The 27,716-nt window shown below is 37.2% G+C and overlaps 1 protein-coding gene across 5 annotated transcripts in view; it reads right to left on the bottom strand.

Annotated features, from left to right (window-relative positions):
* The window catches only part of BANK1 (B cell scaffold protein with ankyrin repeats 1), a 153,292-nt gene that overhangs the window by 80,691 nt on the left and 44,885 nt on the right, over window positions 1–27,716 (bottom strand). For all 5 annotated transcript variants that reach the window (XR_010884343.1, XM_067297561.1, XM_067297564.1 and 2 more), the window contains exons 6-8: window positions 26,939–27,081; window positions 19,345–19,465; window positions 4,187–4,383 (exon numbers count right to left, since the gene is read on the bottom strand). Coding sequence is in view for 4 of the 5 variants with exons in the window: in XM_067297561.1 (XP_067153662.1) it covers window positions 4,187–4,383; window positions 19,345–19,465; window positions 26,939–27,081 (461 nt within the window). In the remaining variant the exon portion in view is untranslated. The remainder of the gene's footprint in view (window positions 1–4,186; window positions 4,384–19,344; window positions 19,466–26,938; window positions 27,082–27,716) is intronic.

Below are 27,716 nucleotides of genomic sequence, written 5' to 3'. Positions count from 1 at the left end.
GGTACATTTAAAACTGAGCTTTATCATCATCCCCATTAAACAGACTTTTTTTTAGGCATGACTCCATCAATAATACAAATGGATTGAGTCTTGCAATGTTCCTTCAGGACAAGGAAGACAGTTTCAAGGAGCTTTTGAAATGCAGTTTTCTGAGAGGCAGGCTCTACCGCTTGTGTGGGCATACATTTATATGGGTTACTAAAGGGGATGATGTCTTTGCATCTAAGGGCCCTGCATATAACACAGACGCTAAATGGGGAAAATCTCTTTTCCCCCTCCCACTCCATTCATACAGCTGTATCAACAGAAGCATGATAAATATTGCGATCTTCCCTTGAGCCTTGTTTTTAAACAAATCAGGAGATCAGCCCCTAGCATGTCAGCAGAGCACTCCAGCTCTGCCTTCTATGTCTGTAACACTCTCCACATAAACACCAGCAGTGTCCAGCTCCAGAAGAGAGATTTCCATTTTAAACAGGGACAGGGAACTCACTGTACACAGATGATCCAGTGTGCAAGTTACACAGCTCCTACAGCTCACTTTTGCCAAAAGAGCTCTGAGCAGCCTTACCAGAAAGCCTGCTGGACATGGGAGCTATCGGGCTGCACCAGAAAAGGTGCATCACCAGCGAGCCGCAAGGGCAGCTCTGCTGACCACACACCAACCACAGCTGCACAGCAAAGCCCCGGGTTCGAGCACAGAAGTAGTAACTGTGCTGTTGCCACTTTCCCTTTTGCTTCTCTGTCTCTAACCTTCCCAGGGGATTCTCACTCTCCTAAGGATTTCCCAGCACAAAGGCAAACAAAAGACACTTTCCAGGGTTTTGGACAAATTCAACAGATGTTTTAATGCACTCAATTTTCGGGAGCCCTACTGCTCTTTTAAGATAAATGAATTACTGTGAATATTTGGGGGTTATTCCTTATAGGAATGGCAAAACACAGATAACAATTTTAAAAACAGTTAGAGAGCCAAGCACAAAACTACTTCTCTTGTAATAATGAGCAATTTTGATACTCCAACTGTAATGGGAAGTTCCTGGAACAGGGTAAACTAAGTTCTGCATGGCTCTGAGCCACCCAAATATTTCTTTTCCACATTCCCATCAATTACAGAAGTACAGTAAGTGTTTTTGTTCTTAAGTGCACTATTACTGGGGACACAAATAAGCCATTTTTCTTCTAGAGTTTTGGAGCTAATATTTCTGAAATACTATATTACACATTTGGCAGGCTTGAAGCATGATCCAATTTTTACTTGTGTAAGCTTAGTAAGCCAAGCCATTTGAATCAGCTGAAAATGGGTAATACTAACCAGACTACATACCCTTATGATGGTAGCTCTAATGCTAGTAAGGTTGTTTTTACTTCACTGCTGGTATAGGTATTCATATTTGGGAGACCAGTCATAGGAAGCTGAAAACAATTATTTTTTAATTGTTTACATGCAAACATTTGCAGATATATATCATAAAGGAATGGCTTTTGTGAAAAATCAGATTGTATAAAGTCAGATTTACTATTTTCCATGATTTTGGCTGAAAATTTTACACTGAGACTTCATTAAGACAAGTTTATAATCCAGCTAAAAAGGAATAGCTAGTCACAGGCATGCATATACTTTGTTAGGAAGAATTTATAATCCTAGAGTGAAATACACCACCCTCACAAATACTGCCTTCGAGCACTGAGCAAAGTCTATCAAAATGTAAAGAGACTAAAAGAAGTGCAGCGTACTCTCTCTCAATGCATGTCACTTGTAGGCTGCCTTTACTGCGTGTGCTTATGTCGGCTCCTACACAGACATCCCAGATTACAGCATTAGGTTGAATGTTCTAGGGATAAAAATAAAATCATTCCTTTTCTGAAGCCTCTAGTCCTGTGGGGGGTATACAACATAGACACATGACTGAAGTACAGAGGGATGAGTTTCTACAACACTAGCATAAAGATAAATGTCCTATGGAATTAACCATTATCATTAATCATGATAAATTAACCATGGAAACTATGATTAATTTATCAGCGCTGAATTCTTCGAGTCACATGACTGTTTTCAAGGAAAACCCTGGGACTCTGACTGAGAGCTAGGTATCAAATTATTCACATTCTGCCTAGCCTTACTAATCCTTTACATATAGTGCACGCTAGGGGAACGTGGCCTTATCAAAATGTCACTTAGATCCACAGCTAGGGATGTCGGGGAATACAGTTCCACTCTCCTAAACAAATTGGTACAACTCCAACAGTATGTCAGACTGCTACCAGCAAGGGCTCTCTGACCAGTACAAAGACGGCTGTCAGACCATTATGGCAATTAGAAATTGTTAAATATAAAATTACTAACATGTTGATCTAGGAAGACACTCTCCAACTGATTTTGTGGACAGCTTTATGCTGGATGATAAGGAGCATCATGTTTTCTTTGGTTACATTCGATATTGACTACAGCGTCAGAAACAGGAGTAAATGCATCACCTCTGTAGTACAGCATTCCTTTGCACTCCATCAGCAGAAAAAAAACTCTACAGTGCTTTTGAGGTGTGATCAGATCTATCACCTGGTAAACAAGGAACTATTCCCTGTCACTTCAGAAAAGGCACCAGATCAAATCCTGAATTAGGTATGAGCTTTCTTTAGCAATATTTTTAGAAAAGGAGAAATATCTGATTTATAGATATTGTCCCTCCCTCAGCTTTTCTACAGCCTGCATCAATAACTATTCAAAGAGAAAAAAGTAAAATAGCACATTCTCATTCAGCATCTTGACCACTAGAAAAATTCTTTACTTTCAGGCCCTCGAGACTGCAATTTTTTTCCCCTTGAACTCATTAAAAAAAAAAAAGGTAATAAAACACTACTGAAGTCATCTTCATGGTTCAATACTGTGACCACAGTAAATTTTTTTTCAGCTTTTCCAGTGCCTCATTCACCTTTACATTAGATGCAAACTGTATTAAGGAAAAAGCTTAGCCAAACCCTATGACTTCGATCTAGAATTTTAGTAACTAACCTTAGTTAGCCAGTGTTTCCATTCTTTACTACATCTCTTTCTCCCTTAAATCACCTTTAATTTCTCACTCTCTTTTCCTTACTCATGTAAAAAACTCTCACTTACATAATCCACATATCTATTACCTTGTATTTCTTCAGATCCTGTCTTTGGTTTCATGTCTATCCATGGTTAAATCAAGCTGACTGTTAACAGAGAAGTGAAACTTCTGGCTTTCCCACTCCTTGTATTTTCTCCTTTTAGATGCTTGATGTTATCTTTCTTTTTTTTTCTTTTTCTTTTTTTTTAATAAACACAGAGTTCAACACCAAAAAAACCCACATGATCAGCAAAGCTGTATCAGTTCTTCACAACATAAACTCACTTCTGTCAGTCTTCACATCCCTGACTCTCTTCTGATGTATCACTTACTTGATTTGTTCTCTAGGCTTTGAAACCCCTGGGGCAAGGATTATCATCTGTCCTCATATTATAGTTAAGTAAAAAAAACTTAAAACAGATTAACACTGTCAAATGTTACTGCAGTATACTGCTTATTATACCATTAATTCTATTAGATTTTATTGGCAATAGCTGGCTTATTAGAGCTAACTACAGACCATATTCCATCATTATTATTCATGTGAAAACGCAACTATTAGCCAAAACCCCCACTGCATATCCAAGAGAAGAAAGATTTACTCCATCTAACAAAGGGTGGTAGAGTTTAGTAGTCTTTCACAAAGCGGACAGCCCAGACAGAGGCAGTACCCTCTGTCGAATGCTAGAGAGAGACAACACTCAGAAGTCACTTTCAAAGTGACTTTTAACAAAGTCTTTCTCCTACTCTAGAAGGCTGGGCTAGATTACTTGCAATATAACCATTGTTTGGGTGCCGAAAGCACAAATTTAGTTAAGGCCACATGAGGTACTTCTGATAAGCTATTCTCTTTCCATTGCATGCCTAAAATTCAAGCAGCACGGAAACTCTGTTTTCCATTATAACATTGCACAAAGAAAGTGGCTGTTTCCCCTTTTGAGCCCTCTTTCTGAAACAGCAAGAGTAGGACAATATTGTCAGACAGATGGACTGCCGTATATTAGGCTTTACAAGAGCAGATACTATGGGATCTCAGTAGCACAATATCATAAACCGTGGTTATAGACAGCATATGAAAAAGCGTATGGACTCACCAAAAAATCTCTGATTAATTTTTGTAGTTCCTCGTGACCATGCTTTCCAGCAATACCTGCTGGATTGTCTCCATCTTTGTTGGTTATGTTGCAAGCCTGTGTGGCCTTGGGACACCTGAGTAGAAGAGCAGCAAGGTTCTTTAATCCAAATTTGGCAGCACAGTGAAGGAGAGTGGGAAGTTCTTCCAAATGGCTATCTGTATTTGGAAAAAAAAATTTTTTTTCATAAAGAACAATTTTGCTTTTATAAAACACCTGTCACATTCTTCTACAAAATTCCTTTGCATATTAGCATTATTGAGTAGTAGTTAAACTGGCACCCAAAGAACAAGTCTTCTAGGAGTTTTACATTTCACATACTTAAACATTTTAATAAAGGAACCTTCAACATAACTGAGAAGTCTCACTCTTTTTTTCCCTGACAGAGGCATTTCAAAGCATTTCAGTTCTATTGAGAAATAAAATGTTTCTTCCAAAGGAAAGAAAATTCAGCAGCCTGGGCATGATTTGCATAGGTGTATATTATTTAATGCTTTAAATATATTTTTAACCTGGGACATGCAAACAGAACATTTTGGAGGTTTACAGTGATATGTTTTCATATTACAAGACATTTCTGAGAATTTGCGACTACCAGGAACCTGCAAAAATTTGCTTAGCACCTTAATGAGAAATCAGACTATTTAAAGATGGATGTTTCAGCTAAAGATTTTTAGGATTTCTATGAAAAAGCATGATATTTGTCTGCATTACAGACTATTTTTCACCTTGAAGAATTGGGACAAAGCTAAACTGAAGTCAGCTTATCATTTCAGCACTTAGACCTGTATCTTGACTCTAACAGGGACCGCAAGATGCCTATAGAAGAAAAAGAGGTTAAGCATAAGCAATACTTCCGCCTGCCTTCATATTCCAACCCCTTTTTTATCACTTGTGGTTTGTTGTGTTGTGATTTGTCTGTATATCAGCATGCAGTGCATCTGTCTTCCAAGTATGTGTCCAGTCTGCCCCAGGGCACCGTTAACTTCTTGCATCTTCTGGGTCTTTTGGCAGTGTCTTTATTTCCCACTGCGTGAAGAGCCGCTTCCTCTAGTTTGTTTTGAACCTGGCTCCTACTAGGTTCAACTGATAGTCCCTAGTTCATACCACACTCCATCCCTATCTGCCTTCTCCACATCGCTAGTGACTTCTGTTATAATCCCCATGCCTCACTCCCAGAATTTCTTTTCGGGATTGAAGAGCATCAGCCTACTTAACTGTGCCTTGTAGAGAATCTATTCCATCACCCTCACTGCTCTTTTCTGAGCCTTTCCCAGTTCTAATACATCTTTTTTGAGATGATGGGAGCAGAACTGCACATGATAGTCAACTTGTGGGTGAAACTTTAATTATGCACAGCATTACATAATTATGCATTATGTAATTTATGCATCGTCATAATTATGTCCTCTGTTTTGTTCTCTATTCCTTTCTAATAACCCCTAGTATTTCATTTGCTTTTTAATCTGCTGCCTAGCAACAAGTTGACATTATCATGAAACTGTGTGGTCATACTCCTGAGTATTAATATCTGCCCAAAGCGTCTCATTTTGTATGCCAGCATAGTATTGCTTTTCCCACTTGCATCACTTTGTTTTTACCTACACTAAATATCATGTCATTTTATTGCACAGTCACTAAATCTCGTAAGATCCTTCCCCAATTCTTCCCAATCAGCCCTTACTACCCTGAATATTTTGTACCATTATCATAAGTTTTTCGCCTCCGGTTTTTTAGACAATTATTCATCCATGCCCAATCAATTACCAACTTGATCAGGTTTCCAGAGTCTTGTTAAGATGGAAGTGTCTGTGTTTCAGTTTGTGCCCATTGCCTCGCGTCCTGTCGCTCGGCACCACTGAAAAGAGTCTGGCCCCATCCTCTCGACACCCTCCCTTCAGATACTTGTACACATTGATAAGATCTCCTCTCAGCCTTCTCTTCTCCAAGCTAAACAGGCCAAGCTCTCTCAGCCTTTCCTCATAAGAGAGATGCTCCAGTCCCCTAATCATCTTTGTGGCCCTTCGCTGGACTTGCTCCAGTAGTGCCACATCCCTCTTGTACTGGGGAGCCCAGAACTGGACGCAGTACTCCAGATGTGGCCTCACCAGGGCTGAGTAGAGGGGGAGAATCACTTCCCTCGACCTGCTGGCAACACTCTTTCTGATGCATCCCAGGATACCATTGGCCTTCTTGGCCACAAGGGCACATTGCTGCCTCATACTTAACTTGGTGTCCACCAGCACTCCCAGGTCCTTCTCAGCAGAGCTGCTTTCCAGCAGGTCAACCCCCAACCTGTACTGGTGCATGGGGTTATTCCTCCCCAGGTGCAGGACCCTGCACTTCCCTTTGTTGAATTTCATGAGGTTCCTCTCTGCCCACCTCTCCAGCCTGTCCAAGTCTCTTTGAATGGCAGCACAGCCCTCTGGCGTATCGGCCACTCCTCCCAGTTTTGTATCATCAGCAAACTTGCTGAGGGTGCACTCTGTGCCTTCATCCAGGTCATTGATGAAGAAGTTGAACAAGACTGGACCCAGTACTGACCCCTACAAGGAACTCCAAGAAATCTATAAAGCTAGACTTCCCTTTACAGAAATTTTCCTTTGTTATAGTTTCTACTATTTTGTCTGGTAGAGCTGATACATTAACCTTCTGTAGTTCTCAAGGTGCCAAGAGAAACTGGGTTTTGTCATCATATTCACACCTTCTAGTACTATGGAACTGAATACACTGCTGTTAGTAATCCAGCTATTTTATTCTTAAATTCCCTCAGAACTCTTTAATGAATCCCATTTAGTCCTGGTGATTTCTTAGTGTTCATTCTGTCCATTTCTGCTGTAACTTCATGATTCTTTCGACTCCAGACAGTCCCTTGCCATATGTCTCCCAACCAGGACTACAGCATGGGAACCTACAGTTTCTTCTAGAGCAACCACTAACACAAAGACTTTGTTCAGTTTTCCCTGAGCAAACACCGATGCAAAGAATTCATTTAGTTTCTCTGCATTTAAACTTTTAGCTTTCTTGAGTTCTCCTTTACATCCCAGTCATGTCAATATGGAAGAAGAGTAAAACCTCACCCCAAACATTAGATATAAGGATTCAAGAAACAGGAACAATTCTTGCAATAGGCACAACTAATTAAGTATTGATTGAACAAGTTATTAGGACAATGTGTTTTAGTTTATATTACTTTGTATCTGCAGCATGTTTTATAATCCTTTGAGTTCTCCTACTAAGTTACAGAATTACAATGAGCAATCTTAAAACAGTAATAGCTGCTAAGGTTCTTGAGAGAAGTAGATACCGCACAACTTATTTACTCCATATTGCTCAACTTTTTAGTTAAATTTCCACAGACTGGACTTCATTCCATAATTAGAAGAACTACAAATGTTACTCCAGAGTATAGCCATTAGAATTCTCATTTTTTTCTGTTTTGCTAAACTCAGGAAAAAAAATTAAAAAAATAAAAACAAACCTCCCACAACCCTAGGGAAATACACACCAGCTTAAGGAGCTGCCACATCAGCAGTAAAAGTATATGCAAGTAATTTGAAGGCTGGGACAACAAAATAAAGGTAAGTCTCTTTTCGCACATTACACAGGATTCTCTTTAAAAAAGTCCAAAACACAGTAATATTTCAAAAAACCTTCCATTAGTCATCATCAAATTGCTCATCTTAATTCTTCTACCTTTTGCAATTTATCTGGGTTTTTTTTTTAGGTGTCCAGCAATGAAATAGGTGCTGAGAAGTAATTTTAGAGAAGAGCAAATATTACACAGTCTAACCAATAGCCTGCATTCTGTTAGCAGACTCTAAAAGGTCAATATTGTCAGTGAAAATAGCCTTAAAGTATTAATAATATGCTCCAAGGAGTACTTCCACTCCTTGCTAATGAAACCTGAAGTAATTGGCTATGAATGCAAAAAGGGAATCAATTCTACATTATCAGTGGATTCAGACACCAGCCGATTTCTTCATCAATGTGAGGAGAAAAAAAATCCACTGGCGTTCATAAACCTGTTCTAGGCTTATATCTGAGTTTTCAAAATGACACAAAACATGGGTATTACCTGATCAACTCCATTAAGCAAGATCCCTATAACATACATCTCTGTTCAAGACCAATCATAGGAATCAAAATATCCCTTCGGATCCTTCCCACTTGAGCTGTTTTTTTCTGGTAATCACTCAACTCCTCCATAGCTAGATTTGGTATTCAAACAGGACGGCCACTCTTACATCCTTGGAACATTACATCCTCAGACTATCCCATTAATGGATGAAGTAGTTAAGGCAGTCATGAAGGATGGTTAAATCAGTCAATCAATAGATTTCCTAAGGCAAACATAATAAAATTTGCATATTACTCCCTATATTAAGCAAAACAAAAAGCTGTATTTGGATATGAGAACTGCAACAGCAGCACTGATCATGAGATCTTGTACATAATATTCAAAAAAGTCTCAAGTGAAACATGTTTTTAATACCACATGAACAAAATTAAAGCACTCCCCAAGAACAGGATATACTAGTTCTTTCATTTATTTCTTATTTTAATTTCAGAATAAGCATTCAAATAAATCTTACTTGTGCACCTTGCAACCATCAAGAGCTGCATGAACTCTGTTAAAAAAAAAAAAAAAAATACAGACTCCAAACGTTGGTTCTACTTGTGTCTCTAGCTGAAGAAGCCATTGAGAATGGTGCTATTGCTGCATACCAACCTATCAGTCAGCAGCTATGAGCAGCAACTCAACAAACTACCAGCCCTTCTTTTCAGAGTGCTTTCCCATCCCAAATTTTTGGTTTCCCTAAAACAGTGATGCGAGGAAAAGAGGAAAAATATTTACTGATAGATTACCTGTCCTCTATCATCATTAGATTGGCTCCAACTTTTGATGGTGTTGAATTTCTCTGATACAGAGTAAGAAACTAAATAGAAGCCAACCAAAAATCTCCATGAGCTAGTACTGCAGAGACAATAAACTGGTACCTCTTACCAATGACCTGAAAGCTAAGTACTACTGAAGACCAAAGTTGAGATTATTTTTGCTTATTCTGTTTGACCTTGAAAGCTAAGTTACTACTGAAGGCCAAAGTTGAAATTATTTCCACTTGTTCTTAAAAAAGTAAGATCATTTAAACAGGAGATACAAGATACAAGTATTACTGTGTGGTATCACATTTCTTTCTAGAAAACTCAAAAGCAAGACCACAAGAAAAATTAAGAGTAAAAGGAGACCACATTACTGGGCCAATCTTGCCAAAGATGCTAATGGCAAGCCCACACTGCAGACACTGCATAGCACACTGATATCAATAGGTATTTTAGGCTGAAGAAATGCACCAATATGGTATGCAATGTTAATGACTTTAAAATCACTGGAAGTTTTGCCACAGACTTCAACAGCTGAATTCACCTTAATACAAAGTAGGTCTATCCCCAAACAGGGATAACCAAAAGATAAAAATTATTATGTATTTCATTAATCTTCAGTCATGAACTTAGAGGGTGTTAGGAAAAAAAACAACCAATCAGCATTAATTTCCCATAAGAAACATATCTTGCCGAAACGCAGTACTTCAAACAAGACGTATGCAATGTCAAAACCTTCAAATCACCTGTCAGGAGGCGGGCACAGATAAAGACATTATATTTGATGTACAAAACATTTTTTACATTTCACAAGATTTAAGATATTACTATTAAAATGAAAGTTAGGAGAGAGCATCTAAATGTGAAATGGACCCAGATTTAAAGTTTCAGCTGCAGCAGGTAGCAATACAGATTAGCATGTCAGCAATAATATTTGAAAGGCTTATGCTTAAAAAAAAAAAAAAAAAAAAAAAGAGGGGTGGGGAATCTGAGTGATAAGTGTGTTTAGTCTGAGAACATATGTACCTGAAGGGTAAGAAAATGGCAACTAAAGGAATAAGAATTGCATCTTCTGACTATGGTTCTGCATTTAAGCAAGACTGTTTTCAATATTTTAAAACCTTTCTCCCTTAAGCCTTAGATCCCAAATTAGGTGTTAAATAAAACTTTCCTATACATTCTACATGTTTCATATATGCATATATACATACACACATGTATGTATATGTCACTAAGCATATTACTTATCAGTTATATTCAGATAATATGTATTACATACACCATCAGGAAATTCAAGGATAAACATTATCAAGTTCCTTAGAGGTATAAACCTACAGTGGTTTGTCACTGAGCTCATCTGTACCAGTATGTATGCAAAGCATGTTGAGGGCCTGATTTTCAAAATCTGCAGTTAGGGATAATATCAAGGAATGTATTCCCCAACTATGAACTGCATGAATCATTAGTCAATTAACATACCTCATGTACCATTATCCATGCCTCCACATACCAATTAGTGCCCTAAAAAGATATCTGTTTCAAAGGTTTCAGAAAATAGGCCTTTTAAGTCTTGTTCATGAATAGCATGGCAACTGAGATGGATATACTTCTCTTATCTCGCACTTTGAATTACAAGCCATTCCAGCACACCTGTGATTTTACAAATGCACATACGTGTATGCAGATACAAGCAGGGTTTTTTTGTTATTTGATGGCAGAGGGTTGTTTTCCTTGTATAAGATCCAGAAAGACCTTAGATTGAAGGGCAATTTCAAAAAAGGTTAATTTTCAAACGGACATAAATGCTGGCATGGCTATTACATCTCTGAACAAAAAAGTTGCAAAGATTGCACTATTTTCCTGAAAGACAGAGTGTTAAATCTAAAGACTGAATTTAATTACTGAAGTGTCAATTCTGAGATATTAATCTTGCTTGAGATATAAATCCACTGACACTCTTAATTAATAATTCCATCTTTTCTATCTTTTTATGGCATCCACTTCAAAAAACAGCATAAAAGGGAAAGTTCTGTTTAAAGAGTGATCCAAACTACTTTCTTTCACAGCATGAACATCCAACCCCACCCTCAAAACAGGTGCAACACATAAGAGTGCCATCAAAATACTTCAGTCCAGAGAAGTAAGACAAATCACATAAGTTATATCAGGATTACAAAATTATTATAATCTATCTCCCCATTTCATTTAAGAGCTGCTTATCCAACATCTATTGTTACAACATCTATTGTTACCAGAAACGCTATGGTGAAAAACCATGTCTATAATACATGCATTTTTAATACCTTTAAATAAACAAATAACTGCCCCTTGAATTGGAATTCTCTCTGCAGTGCAAAAAAAAAAAAAATGACAACAGAGCAGCAAGTTTTACAGGAGTTGAATGGTCTGGAAGGAAACCCATATATACTATTAATGGTATACCATTATTCAAAATGATACAGAGTAAAATCTGTTGCCTGAAGTGTTCTTCATTGCAAAATACATAGTTTATACTTTCTGTGATGGGACTTTTTCAGTCATAAACCACACATTATATTAAACCAACTTCTTCACTAATATGACTATTTGAACTCGCTCCTCTTCCCAGCAAAGATTTAGCAAAATGTAGCTTTGACAAAACACTGGATTTTTGCCAGGTGGTACAACCTAATATTAAGTATCACTGTCAGCTAGTGGACATCACAAAAAAGAATATATTGCCACATTCAAAAGTTTCTAGTCCTTCTCTTTTGACATTAGTGAACTACTCAGTGCTTCTACTCTGCTCAGAACAGGCAGAGCCCAAAGACCTATTTTCTTGCACAAAGAAATCTGAACTACACAGACCTTGTATGTTGGGGTGGTTACATGCTTCCTAGCAAAAAACATGCATCAGATGAACACAAACATGCTTTCTGGGGCTCCCTATTGTAGAGATGCATTAAGGGTGAAGAGCTGTCTGAACCTAGTGTACTGCTGTCACACAAGATCAACCACACTGACGGAACAATCCCAGCTAATAATATTCATCATCTCGCTCTCCTCAGCCGGCATCCCTACTCCCAAGTGAACACCTGAACACTTCTTCTTTGACTAAAAACTGGAGTTTCTAACTGAAAAGCCCACCTGGGGAGACTCTTCCCTTGGGGAACCCAGACATCATTGCACTATACTACTCCCGGTACCTTCCTTTGGGCTCCAACTGCTCCCTTTTTGGTGTGATGATATTCTATTTCCAAGCTAGGCTGGGTACTAACAAAGTTGCAATTAGAAGCACAGAGAGCTCTACTCAGTCGCCTAAGGCCTTCCTCTCAAGGAATTAATGTCAGACATGGGACTGACCCAATTGCTTTTTATGAGGAGCAGCGAAAAATGTAGGAGGCTAAACATTTACAGCCACAGAGACTGCTGTTTCTGCCTTCCAGTCAGCCTTGAATGGTCTCACACATCAAACTGTATGAGACATTGCCAGAGATGGTTCATATGTACTGTGTGGTGGGGAGGGAGGCAACCAAACAGAACAAACACCAGAAACCGATGTGGAAAGCAGGTATGTGGCTTTATCTATTGGTTCTGGGCTTTAAGGTTCCATTTCATTCAACTTTACGTCACTTTTGGGACCATGATAATAACTTCATGTTTGAGAGAGACAGTCGTGCACTTAACTGTTTCTCTTATATGGGGGATGACCATCTGGGATTAGAAAGCCCCTGACTTGTCACCTTGCCCCTCCACCCACTGACTCATAACTACATCTATTCCAGATGTCAATACATGGTGACATGTAAGCAGGCTCTCAGCCCGCAGGCACTAACCTTCAGCCTTCTCTGATCCTTTAAGCACAACCAGCCTTACTCTCAGAAAGGGAGAACCTCCCCATATTGTTTCAGTGCTGTCCAAAATGGGTTGCCCAGTAGAGCAGACCCACACACAGGCTTTACTGAGTAGTTCTGATAGATCCACCCCAGTTTCACAAATTTAATTTCTTCTCAAGAGAGCGCATTGCATTCTTCTGCCCATTAAGCCAAAGCCCATTGCCGTCGAGCTGTGACACAAGGTGAAACATCGTGAGGAGCAGGTGGACCTCACTGAGGTACACCACTTTAAGACAGCTTTTAACACTGCTTTGCAAAGCCTTCTCAGGCAACACAACTGGCAGCCCCCTCTGCTTACATAAAGTAGGATGCAGTTTTCACAGGCAAAATCTTCCAAGTCTTGGCGACAGAAACCTTGGAACCATTCTCAGATGCTTCAGACCACCCTGGCACTATCCTTTTCTTGGCCGCTTTTCCCTTCAGCTGCTTCAGCAACACTTCATTGCCCATTTCCATCTTCAGTAGTCATTTTCTGCCCTGTATAAGTTTTGTCACTCACCCAGAGAGGGGTAAAAACATTGTTGGACCTGGTCTCCCGTAAGTTCCTTCTCTAAAGACATATTTAATTAATTCAGCAACACAGTAAGACTAATGACCTTGTATAAGAAGACTGAAGCCCACTGGCCTTTTTGCCCTCATTCTGAAAAACAGCACAAGTCTTTCCTTAAATCCCTATCAAGTTATCAGGCAGAGGTGAAGAACTTATCTCTTTCCTGCAGATTCTGCAGCAAAAGTCAATGACAACTAAGGGTACAATTGTCAAAATAACCAAGTAAGAATAACCCACTTAAAGATCTATTTGGGTTACTGTTTTTTTTTTTTTTAATTATTATAATTGTTCACCTAATTGCCAATTCACAAAATTCAGTGAGTTCTTAACACAAATTAGATGTTTTACTGTAAAGAAAATTTTTACTATGCTATGTTTAACTGCTTTAACTGAAGCTTTGTATTATATACACTAGCAAGATGCTGTAATTATTTGAAAGCACACGTGCTTTAGGCAGAAAATAACCATTCTTGAACTTGCAAGTATGCCACACTGAACTGAGGAAAATTACTGGAACCTTTGTCAGCTGTGAAGCAGGAACAACCAATAGAGTTAAATATACACAACTGAACAAAAGTAATAGTTTTGGAGGTAACTAGAAGTGAAAAAATTTTAATCAGTAACAGTTCTTCAATGAAGAAGGTTAAAAGCAGCAGGTCAACAATCAGAGAAAAGCTGCTGCAGTTAGGCAACTACACAGAGAACTAGATAGCTGGGGATCATAAGTGGGAAGGAAAGGGTAAAAAGTGACCAAACAGCATATTTTAAATGTATTAAGGTGGCATCTTCAGCTTTCAAGCTGACTTTGAACCCAGTGCTTGCTCTTAATTACAAGTTTTAGTTGACATATGTAAAGTTAAAAGGGAGCTGCTGTTTTATATGCTTTGGCCTCTCATAATCCCTTCTCTTCTGTTTTCTGTAGAGCATTCTGGAACAACTCAGCTATAAAAGAAAGCATAAAATCTAATATTACTGTATTGTAGCACTGCCTTAGCCTGCAGGAATTTTCATAAAAATTTTAGTAAGCAAACAGAACAGCCTACAGTCTGATATTTCTGCAGATTTTGTAAGATAGACTTCTTTTATTTCCCAAATTATTGATAGAGGACATTACTTTCTTAGTAATTTAAATAGGCATTTAAAAATCACTTCTACAGTATCTATACCAATTAAACCAAAGGAAAATGCTTAAAACCCTGTCTGTCTTCTGTTCTCAGTCTGTCTCCTCTCCTATTGTTATGCTAGCAGTTGAAAATCCAGACCATCTCTTCTGAGTTTGATGTTTCAGCTTGAAAGAAAGAATCAGGGAAATCAGGATAGGATTTGTATTGCTGTTAACAATGGCAGGTGATATAAAAAGCAGTATAGAATTTTTTTGAAAATGGCAGGTGAGGATTAAGCCTCAATATTTGAGTTAGTTGGAGCACTGTTAATAGTAGCTTTCCCTTTTTTGAAAGTTGTGTAATAGCAGAAAAATGAACAGGCTTTCCTCAAGCAGATACCTTCTCTCACATAGCAATCAACACAAGGACAAGAATTCCCAGACCTGAGCATTCAAGAGCTGAGTCAGAGCTTTTCAAGCTGGTCACAAAACTCAGCTAAGGAAAGTTTTTAAATACCAGTTTGGATTTGTTACGATGTTTTGACTGGAGTCTACCAGTATACAAAGAAATAACATACATACAACGAACCCTGAAAGCAGCTGGGTACAGAACATACAAAATTCAGGTCAGAGTATCTCCTGCTTCAGTTACCTTGTTCTCCATCCTTGTAGAAGAATGTATCTTATTGTTCTCATTGACACCACTAAAAATCCCAGACATGCCTTGGCTCTGTCTTTCAGTTAGTGCTGTATAATTAAACACAATGTTTTTTTCAGTGGCTTCTGTTCAGTCTGCTTTTAGCTTTCTCAACTGATTGGGCTTCCAGTATTCCTCTTCAGAGACTGCAGAATAATCTCTTTAAATATCACTCATTATTAAAACATTTTTCCCCTTGATAAGCAAAATAATTCTTAATGCCTCTATGCTGCTACTTAGTAATATCCATGCGTAACTGTAAATATACTTTGATAATGTTCAAATACTTAGATCTTCTTTAGATGTTCTTCAACTACAGAAAACATATCATACAACAAAAATGAGTAATTAAAACAAAAGAGGCACAGTTCAAGTCTGAAATGTGCACTTTATTTCTGACAAGCTTTATAAATACAGCAGTTCTGGCAATACTTTACTGATAGAGACTCATGTTTCACTTTTCAGTTACTGCAATAACTATTACTATAGGCTGCTTCATCAAAAGCAGAACACAAGTTGACCTTATGCATAGCAAAATACATTCATGTGTGGCTGTCATTAAAAATCATGGTTTGTAAAAGCAGTATGAATTGGTATTTTTACCATGTCCAATGCTCCATTTTAAAAATCAATTTCATTTTAGTAATACTGGCAAAGTTAAGGAGATCAGACAAGAACTATAGATAAATAGTGTCACCATTGCCTCCATTTAGGCACAGATGTTCCTTCCTTCCAGCAAGTAGACTAACAAGTGAGTCACATGCAGGAAGATTATTACATGTATGCTAAGGTGCTCACAGGACTACAGCCCTAGGTTTTTATTTTGCTAGAAACTTTGAAAAGTCTGATCTGTTGCTCACACAATTCTCATTGTCTAGTTGACCTGAAACTCAAGTTTCCAAAATATGTATCTGTGATCCATGGCATCTTTTGCAAAAATTTCCCTTACGTGAAACCATTGTACTTGGTGGTATAATTATCCTATGCAGGTACAGTTGTTCTGTTAAAGAGATTATGGTCACATAATAAATTTATTTGATATCACGTACATACTTCGGTTTTCATCACCTAAATAATGACAATGAATTTCCTGTGGGGATTCTTAGTAGAAAATAAAGACATAGTTCTAAGTTATAAGGCCATCTGAAACTGCACATTGAAGAGTGAACTAAAAGAAGCTTTAGATAAGAGAATTATTCCACCATGTTTGTAATAGATACATTAAAAGTTAAACAATATCAGAGCTGATCTTTTGCTATGCATCTTAGCTTTGCCGGCCTAGACACTAACCTCTCACAAGTACCAACATTCATGATGTGGAAGAAAAGAATTGTTGAACAGCCATTCTGGAAAAAAGGGGGCAGGGATGAGTCTTGAAAAGTTACGTAAGCAAACATGCATCTGATGATTCCCTGAAATAAGCCACCATTAATATAGTCAAAGCATCACAAAAAGAAACTTGCATTTTTTTCTATTTTATTTTATATGTAGTTTCATAGTCCTAATTTTATAATCAATCACACAGTTTATATTGTAAAGTTCAACCATGCAATTTTTAAATGATCAATAAAATTAACGAGTTCTTCATTATTTGTTCATTTTGACTTCATATTGAGAAATCTCAAATACAGCAATTTATCAGCTGCATTCTGATGTGTCAGCTATAAAGTTAAAATAAAGCTGCAGGATTGACCTTCTGCAGCTGTGCCAATGGCTAGAGCCCCAAAATTATTTCAGAAGGATATGGTTTAAAAATCTTTCAAGCTAAAAGATACAACAGGTTTAAGTGAGCGCATCTACTTTCTTTGGAAACAAGCTAGAGGTATCACACCCAGACTGGAAAAGCCAGAAGATTAAGTACAGGTCACCGAATGCTAGATGCATGAAAAGCTCCAGCTTTTGGAGGAAAAATACATATTCAAAACTTTATGAACTAACTGTCTGATACTAAGTCTCATCAGAAGCGCTCTGTATAGAGTTCAACGGGCTTTTAAGTCTTTAGAAGCAAAGTCTGGAAATGGGCAACAATCTCATCGAATCACATACAGGTAGTCACTGAAAAGTCAAAGTACTGATATCAGCACTAATTTACACATTAATATATCAATGTTCCTCTATTTCAACCAAGCACCTTTCAGTGCAAAGTGCCAGTATCCCCCTTGGAAACAGATAATGGGAATTCTGGCATAAGTCAGCCTATTTGGACCACTAGGGAAAAAGCAGCAAATATAGGAATTATGAAATTATCTGCCATTTGAAAGATACAAAAATAGTTCATCTCATTGCCAAATAGCTTTTTGGCTGATAGTTTTATTCCCTCTAAAACTATTTTATTCGTTTTCATTCTTCAACATTTTCTCTTTGACAAAAAACAGTGCTTGGAATAAAACAATACAAAATGGTTGAAAAAAGATGCCAGTCCTCTAATAAACCTGATACATCTAGTGCCTGTTTGGGATGCTTTTATAGGGTGTCAAAGACACAGGTTTACATACTCTTTAGGCAGAAGGTGGATAAGAACCTCGGCATCCCACATTCTGAGTACTTCCAACTCTGCAACCACATCCTCCTTCTAGGAAGGATTTGAACGTCTAACTTCATACTTTCTTGTCGCAGGTTACGTTGAAGCAGTTCATTCTGGGAAGGCCAAAACCACTTGACTCTAGCTCCCAAACAGCCAACTCGCTCTTGAACTGCATGGCCCTTTTTGGGAGGGGTTGTGGGTTGGTAAAAATTATTCTCACTATTCAAATAATGTGCCCAGATCCAAGTTGTTACTAGAAGAAGCAAAAAAATCTTTTGCTTATCAGAATGAACTTTTTACATTAGGAATGATGCTCTAACAACCTATACATCCCCATCCTGCAGTCTTGCACAGTAACCTGGCAGGGACAAGTGCCTCACTTAACATCCTACTGGTTTGTTTCCACCAGCGTAGAGTCATATTTAACTTCATTCACAGAACTGAAGAGAATTGGAATCATATTTCCTTAGTGCAAAGTGGTGAATTTCATCAGCCAAACCTTACTCAAAATGAAAGGAAGCATGATGTGATTATAGAAGAGATGACTAAGAGCAAGTAATGTTTGAGTTTTCACTCTCCTGTTTTGTGTACATGCACCGTGTTTTTAAGAGAAAATAAACTCTCTATATTCAAATGTAATATAACACTTAATTCTCATTACCTTGAAAACTTGCTATATTCAGTTATTTCAAAAGGGAAACATCCATTTTCTTAGCTTTTGTTTTCTTTTTACAAGTCTCATGGAAAAGCTGAGGTATAACACACATCCAAAGCAACATCATTATGATGTTTTTAAAGTATAAACTAAATCACATTTTCAGTTTATTACAATAAAAATTTGCATCCTTAATAAACGGTTAACTGAATTCAACCAGGACTCTGCATTTGGCATTAGACAGTAGCTTCTGTTTATAACCTAGTGAATTGTGCATATGGTGTGTCTATTTCTATTTTATAGCCAAATCCTGTTTTAACTCACTAGGATTTTAAATATAGTTACCTCTTGGTCAGAATAAAGTAATGCAAACTATTAAGCTCATAGTTACTAAAATGAATAGAGATACTTAATGCCATTCCAAGTTCAAAAGCCATCCATTCCCTTCAGATGTGGAAGTCTTTCACTTTTTGTATCGCTTCTCAAACATTTCAGGAAAATGAAGTGTAAACTGTATTGCTGAAGAGCAATTAGTAAAAAATATAGTGCATAGGCTTCTCTGTATTAATCATTTCTTGCTGCCTATTTTCCCCATAAACATACATTTGGACAGGTGCAAAGCTGTCAATTTGCAATTAATCCAAAACTGATCCAGCATCCAAACAAGTACAAATACTTAGTACTGACTCATGAAGTAATGGTTTAAAAATACTTTTTCACCATTTTTTCTCATTATGATGTCTTTACTGCGGATTCCCACATTTCACTAATGGCCTTAATTTAAATATTTAAAGCTTGTCTTATTAATCAATGCATATGAGAAAGTACTCACTAGCTTGTTGATGGTGCTTTTCTTCACTTTGGAATGCGCTGAATCCATAAGCAGACATCTTGCTTTTCAGTAACAAAGTCAAAACATTGTCCAGCTTCTCTACAGAAGAGAACTCAAAAGCCTGTTGGGGGGGGGGGGGAGAGAGAGAGAGAGAAAGAGAGAGTGCATTTGGTACGTATTTATTTTGTAAGTTTGTACTAGTGAATCAAATTATTCAAATGCAATGAATATAAACTCACTCTTAGTAGGATCAGCATATTTTTTAAAAGCCATAGAAAAATAGTAACATGCTACAAGTAGCCTTATATAGAAGGATCATGACAATAAGACCCAGTTGAAGAGAAACATGTATTATAGCTATGTTCAGCCATGACTGAGAACTTCTAAAGGAAAAGAAGGAGAGGAAGATTTGTACTTCTCTACTCTTGATTTAGCTGTGACAATGTAGTTTAATAGCCAGGAGCTTTTCTGACAGATACCAGGTACCAATGAAACCAGGGTGTCATTACAACAGTAATCTGGGATGATCTTAAAGAACTCAGTAGCCCTCTGTTACCTGAAACCTTTACATTAAGGTTGCATACTGTACTAGATAGGAAACAGCTTCAGTTCCATCAGCCATAGTCTAACATCAACTGGCAGATTAAGAAATGGATAATGCACACCAGTTAGATGAGCTTCCCTACTAAATACATATTCTTTAGACAAGGGAAATCCCCACTGACTGCAGTGAGATAGTTTTTTGATTGCCTAATTTTGTCTGGACAGAAGGCCAAGATCTATTCCTAACGACTCTCAAGGTAGCCATAATTAAGTGCTTATTTTCTTGATGTGACAAGTATGACTACAAGGATTTGAACACTGAAGATATTTTACACTAAGTACTACAGAGCTGGCCCAGTCTTTGCTGCACTGCCTGCAGGTAGAATGGTTTGGGCACCAAAAGCAGCTCAGCCACAGCAGAGGAACACTCACTGAAGTTTGCCTTCCCATAGCTCAAAGGCTGCTTGTTGGAACAGCTGTTAGATAGCTAACAGGGATATATGCAGAACTATAAACTTATATATTTTATATATAAACTTGAAAAAAAAACCCTGTGACAGACATAATGAGGAAAAAAGGACAGAGGTGACTGCTGAGAAAACATGTAGTTTAGTTTCTGCAGCTATTACAAGCGAATAAGAAAATAATAAAGAGTATGATGTGGTCAGAAATAAAGCTGGTCACCCAGACAGGATAGAGTTTTGCTGAGTTCTATATGAATGACATGGAAATTTGAAGACAAGTTTGTGCAGTAGGGGAGCTAGCAGTAATAAAGTATGATTATTTTTCCCATAACTACCACTTGGCCTTCCAGTTTTGATTATGACACATAAGAATGTTATATTTAGTAAATTGTGACCTATTTTTTCCATAATTCACCCTTTCTGCACTGCTACATTAAATATTCTCTGTATGTTATTCAATAATTATGAATATACTTTTTAGCCCTCAATAACCAAAGCATTAAGCATAAAAGACTCCTCCTAGAAAAAGACCTGTTCTAAAACAGAGATATAATCTATATACCAGATTTACAGAGTGACTGAAGAAAGGATATGCAACCTGCTCCCTTCCCCTTACCCTGAACTTCATATTAATAATTCTTTTTGGTAGATATTTAGTAGAATAGCCACATGAAATTAAAATATTAAGACAAAGAATATTAGAATCTGATTAGGAAAATATATTATTCTTCCTTATCCCAAGAAGGTCTTCTTAAGCATGGTATTGTCATTGGTACTATCTTAATAGGGTTCAGGCTAAAGCAGGACATAAAATAAGTTATAACACTAGCTCAGATGAATGCATATGCAGAAGTTACACCATGAAGAAAGTGGCTCAAAACCACTGGTATTCACTGAGGGACACAGCAGCAACAGTATAGTAGAAATTCCACTTTACAGACAGTAAATATAATATATACACACACACACACACATGTATAATATGTATATATATAAATATATATATAATATATAGAGGGGCTTCTAAATAAAACAGATTCGAAGTAACATTTTAATTCCCCCATATTTATATTTTGTTTTTTCTATGGCATGTGTCTGGAGCATAGAAGAAAACTGTGGTCCTCTCTTAACAAAACATAAGAAAATGGCAGGGACACACCTCACACATTTTGCAACCTATCTAGCTCTCTCTGTTCAGCTAAAGGAAACCTTTCTCTTATTATCTGTCCTGAAATGCCTGAGAAGCAATTTCAGGCAGAGTCCATTCCAGGCTGCCTTGTGTAATGAAAGCCAAATAAAGACCCTGCAGTCCCCTTTAAGAAAGCACTCAAGGTAACCTTGCAGGCAAGGCTCTTCCGCTTTAAATATGAGCAGAGGCATGATCCTTCCTTTCCTCTCTCTCTCTCTCTCTCATTTATTTATTTATTAAGGCAGAAATCTGGGGGAGGAGTAGCTTAAGAATGTATAGCTCTTAGATTGCACTCAGACAACCAAGTTTACAGGGGATAAAGCAATGTTTCTCAGTTTCAAATGGAGCAAGTTCTCACGCTGAAGAGGGTGCACAACTTAAGCAATTTGCAACAAAACTCTTAAGGCCCTGAAACTTTGCATGGCTTAATCCCTGCCACATCAAGTTGGCTCAGTTTTTACAAGCTGCCAAGGCAGGCGTTAGACTGTCCAGCCTTCCAAAGGCAGCAGATGAAACTGGAGCTAAACTTCCCATGCTTTAACAGGTCTGCCTTCCACTGACCTGCCTCTCCGTTCTTTTAGTATCAGAGTCAGGCATAACGCACCTGTTGTACACAGCTGTCACGCTGCAGTTTTCTGTAAGTTTTTCCCTCAAATTTTGTCTCTTCCTCCAGGTATCTAAAGTCTAAAGGCTTGAGCCATGATTTAACAGGTCATCTTGTTACCCAGCCCTAACAACTAGCTTTGCTCTGCTACTCTACAAGGCATTACAAGAAAAATTAGTTTAAATTCATATACATATAAAACTATGTTAATACCTTTCATTTCACATATAGCAGGGCCTAAAAACAATGCTTATTTCTGTTTCATTAGTTATGTGAAGATGACAGCAGAAATAGCAGTGAAGCAGAACTAGCAATAGGACCATTCTGCACTATCCAGCTAGCAGGAGAGAGCTCCACACCAACATAAAGGTCATCCCTGCCACTTAGGAATTCAGGTTAGGGACTTTACTACCCATTCCTGCTCCAGAGCACTCATGGACTCCAGATACACTACATTTGTGTATTTTGATATATCCCACACAGGCTTCTGCAGCACTTGCTGAGAAATGCCACCAACACTATGCACCTAAAGTTCCCACTAAAGCCTCTCCAAAGTCAACAGAAGTAGGACTGTACTTAAAGCTAAGCACATTATAAGGAAAGCCTAACCTTCAAGAAAGCCCACATTTTACCTGAATAAAGAATTAAAAAGTTAAAACATGACAGAAAAGAAGTAAAAGCACTACTTTCTCCTTGTAGGCAAGTTCTTCTTTCCAGGAGCTATTCACAATTAACTCAGCAAGTTTCCAAGCAGCTCTTCCCAAGCCCTCTGAAGCACAGCTGGCTGCTCCCTGCTCCTCCCTACAGTCTTAGCCCTTCTGCAAGAGCTACTACATGCCTCAAGCCAAGCCTCCAGAAGCTTGTCCTTGCTCAGTGCCACCCCAGGTGACAGCACTCTCTCCATCTCCCCCCTGCTGCCTTTCCAGAGCAATAGGAAGCACCTGTGAACAGCAGAGATGCCCTGAGTGATGTCCATCACACCTGGGTTTCTGAAAACATTCTTAAAAAAGGAAAAGACCAAGCACATGCTTTGGTACTTCTGTGAATCATGACCTACATTCTTTAATAACTGTTAACAAAACCCTGAAAATGTGTGCCAGTGAAGCACAGCATATGCAGCCAGTAAATTAACATATTTCTCACAGGCTTTAGAAGTACTAACAAGGTCATATTTACAAAAAGATGAACTACTCCAGTAGTTCTTACATATCAGACACTACTTTATATGCACCTAAATATCTAGATTACCTCTGACAAAGAGAAGGGGGCGAGGCTTAAAAATCACATAGGCTTTTCTGACAATTTTACCCACTGATGGAATATGGAAAGATTTCATATTTAGAGGTAAAGAAAGAAACATTTTAAAATAACAGTTGCTGACATGACTTAGAAGATTGAAAACTATTAAAAATAGTTTCAAAGGAAATATCTTAGGAGATCAAGTTAAGGAACATACGTACTATCACTGCATAGGGCATATATCTATTTCTTACAGGTTTTCATAGAAAAGTTTATTTTCATTCTTCTTTTTTAAATATATACCGTAACTGGAATCCTGTTTGATGACTATGATAAAAGCATCCTCTGATGGATCAAGTCTCTCAGAATCATAGGAATATTATTCAACCAACGTCTGTCATAAAGATTTCCAAAGTTCTCTAGATACTCTAAGTCACTCAAATTACCATGAATCTCTCAATTTCAGTAATAAGGATATGACCTCGGTTTCCATCATTTCTTAAAAAACCTAAGAAATCTGTACCCAGAAAACCTCAGCACTAAATATTTGAATCAATACTTGCGTTTGGTAGAAAGTCAGAAAGAAAAATCAATACAGCATATAAATCCACCAGAATGCTGAAATAAAAAGTTGATGAATAGTAAAAAATGAGATATGAAAAAGTTTAATTATGAATTACAATAACCTTATGATCTGATCTGTACTCAGGGTTACTATAAGAACACAAAATCCCTAAGACAGTTTCTTTATGCAAAATTATATGGAAGTGAGAGAACAAAAAATTCATAAAAACCTATGCCCTATCTCATACGTTCTGATAGCAAGTTCATTCAGCATAATGATTGTTTCTGTGATTTCAACACTACTTTAATACAAAAAACCTTTTTTAATATAAAATTTCAGATTGTTTTCTTTCAAAATTTTTACAATGAACCTTGTTTCATTTTTTATTTTACTTATTTTCTTACATTTTAAGTTTAAATATCTTACATTTTAAATATTTATTGGGTTTTTGGAAATGTCTTGCTAATGTTGGTCAAGGTTTTCATAAATTCAGACAAATATGGAAAATAGAAAATAACATGGCAGATGTGGCAAAGAATATCATCCAAAAACATGATTTGTAATAATCTTCACGTTAAAATATGTTTAATCTAACAATTGAGCTAGTGTTAATCTTCAATTCCTGTCTAAAAAGATGAATCCAATAGGTACAACAGTAGCATACTTTGTTAGTCCCCTATGACCTGGCTTTCAGTAAAAGGAACAGATGGCTGTAAGCCTAGTTATTGGGTTTTTTTGTTTGTTTGGGTTTACTTGCTGGGGAGGGAGGGGAGAAAGGGACAATAATCTCAATGTTGATACCAACTCAAAGTGACTGGAAAGGTCAGCAATACAACACACAATACTATAAAAGTGTTTTACCCAAGCATTGTATCTGTGGTATGCATTAGTGTAGTAATTTGCTTTCATCACAAAATTTTAATAACGAGATGCTCCTCAGATTGCAAACATTTGTGAAAATCTTGAACTTTTCTTGGAACCACAGAATGTAACTGCTTTGATCAATAATTGCTGTAAGCTTTTCTATTTTATTTTAATTCTGTTTTCCATTGTGTTTGATTGTTACTATGCATAGATAAACCACTATTGCCCCAGGATACTTTTGCAGATAAGCTGATAGTCTCAAAGGTTTTAATTATCCCGGTTAAACAAAAGTTACTACTACTCCTGCTACTTGATGGGAATTCTAATTAGATGAAGGCTGTTTTGTTTTTCCTTGCATGACTACATTTTTTAAGATTAAGTTAAATCATGTTTTGTAAATTGCATCTTTACGATGTATCTTACTGCCATTAAATCATATTTACACGAGCGTTCAAAAGATTTAAAAAGCTTGAAGAAATAGTTCAGCTACCTAGCTAGTGAATCTACCTCACTCTATGGCCCAGTGGGTACAATTAAATACAATGACAAATCTTCCAGCACATACACAAACATACAAATGAACTACCATTAATACACTTTCCCACAGAACAGCCCTGATACTGTCTGGATTGTACCACTTACTTGATTATAAAAATTTTCTCAGCATTAATTTTTAAGTTGCCAACACAAATAAAATTAAGAGCCAGGCATACAATGTCTCCTCATTTAAACCCCTGCTTATAATACAGATGAGAAAAGGTGACCAAATTATTAAACATACCTGACAGTCATAACACTGCAGCTGTATTTCCTGGTGTGCACTACTGCTCTGCATAGAATTACTTCTACATTTGAATATAATTTGAATTGCATGCATCTTACTTACTAAATATTAGTCATGCTGGTTAAATGAAGGGTCAAACTCCTGAATAACACAAATAAATCTCCAGTGGAAATATCAGGTGTGCTGTAGGTATCTAGGTTACCATGTTAATTATAATTTTTAAATCACTGTGACACACTTCTTAAGCATAAAATTTTAAAACACATCTGTAGAAAGTTCAATTTCAATGTCTTTTAATCTACAGTTTAAAGAATGATAGATACTCTAAAGATTTTAAGAATGCACTTGTACTTAGAGTTACACTATTTTTATTGTGCCACAAGTCTGTTTTCTTAAAACAGAAGTGAATTGTATTTGGAAGGAATCTACCCCCATCCTTAACAGAATACTAATAATGCAATACATCATTTTTTATTAATCCTTTCGTTATGAGTGTAATGCCTTAGGTGGTAGATAAGGTAGATTTGTCACAAGAAAATGAGACTGTCTGCATTGGAAACACAGACTATTATTTTTGTTCTGGCTTTGCAATTACAATATAGACATCATGACAAGTCTGCTTGGGCTACCCACCATTGAACATATGATACTTGAGATTTCATCCTTTCTTAATACGTGCTTTCTTTTCTTATTATTTTGTATGTGCCATTAGCAAAGGAGATACTGCAAAGCACTGCAGTCTGCTGTGCTGATTTGAAGCCCAGCTTCAAAACCTGAATTCTTCTAAATATATGCAAAGAATCTGCATGGCAACTAGCAAACCACATGAATGATAATTCAGCAGCTGTATACAGACTCTATATGAAAAGCAACCTAATGTCTTCCATACAAATTATGCCAGAAAAATCCTGTTTATTGATGAATTAATAATAATCTTCCAAATACAATGTGATTTAAAATTACTTGTTTCTATTGGTTTTATAACACACTCAAAAGAACATTTTTGATGGAGAGAAGGGCAGTTTTAAGTACTATTGTTTGTTATTATTTTCATCCCCTGTAATGCAGGTTGTTGTCCTTTGGGCATACACAGCAGCAAGAATATTTATGTCATTGTCTAAACAACAACAAAAACAAAAAGAGAAAATTTGTTTTCACTTGTCTGATTTGCTTACAACTAGACATCTCAAAGACAGGCCTCTAATCCTGAGTCTACTATTGAGCCATTACTCATTACTATGCAATCAAAATATAGTCTTTACAGCACAGTGCATGTTTCCTTAGCTCATATTGGCACTTAGATTCTTCTTTTCTTATTAACTTAAAGCAGATGTCAACTTACCTGACAAGCAAAAGCTATTGGGTCAACCACTTTTTTGAGAACGTTCTCGATCTCCCCTAGTGCAGTATAGTATTCGATCTGCGTTGTGGCCTTAATGACTCCCCCGCAGTAGACATTTACATATACAGGGCCAGCAGGAAAATCTTAGAAAAAACAAATCAGAACAGCAGCTGAAAATATTTTACAATCCCAGACCAGAGGTCTCGGGGAATGAGTAAAAGAGCAGAGGAAAATATCACAGAAAATGCAGAGAGGCAATGAACAGGATTTGCATTTCACGAATGATTCAGCGTCGTCAGTTTTTTATCCAGGTCTTTCTGTCTAACATTCAAAAACTGACAAAAGAGACTATATCTCTGTAAATCCTTATAAAACAAAGCCACTGTATTCCTTCAAGTTAGAAAAACAATGAAAACTGTATGCTTCACATTTCAGACATCCCTTTGATGGACTGATGACCTATAATCAGCTCCCTTATGCCTACAAATTACAGAAAGGTTCATTTATTACAAACTGCAGAATTGCTATTTTTCTTTTGAAACATTTTCTTAATTGTAGGCAAGGTTCTCAAAATTGGATTTGAACCAGACTGCAGTATAATTACTTCCATTCCAGTTGTTTACCTAGTAAAAGCTAAGGAAAGAGGCATTTGTACAGTCTGTTACTTTAAGTACGACTTGCTCTAAGTATGTAGCGTGAGTCCTCTTTAGGAACACATTTTATAATTCATTAGTATTCATTGTGCCAGGAATCCTGCTGTAGCATACCAGCACTAGCA

This window comes from Apteryx mantelli, chromosome 5 (genome assembly GCF_036417845.1).
Source record: "Apteryx mantelli isolate bAptMan1 chromosome 5, bAptMan1.hap1, whole genome shotgun sequence".
Classification (NCBI taxonomy): domain Eukaryota; kingdom Metazoa; phylum Chordata; class Aves; order Apterygiformes; family Apterygidae; genus Apteryx; species Apteryx mantelli.
The sequence above is the reverse complement of the archived record's forward strand: the minus strand, read 5'-3'. Positions and strand labels throughout refer to the sequence as shown.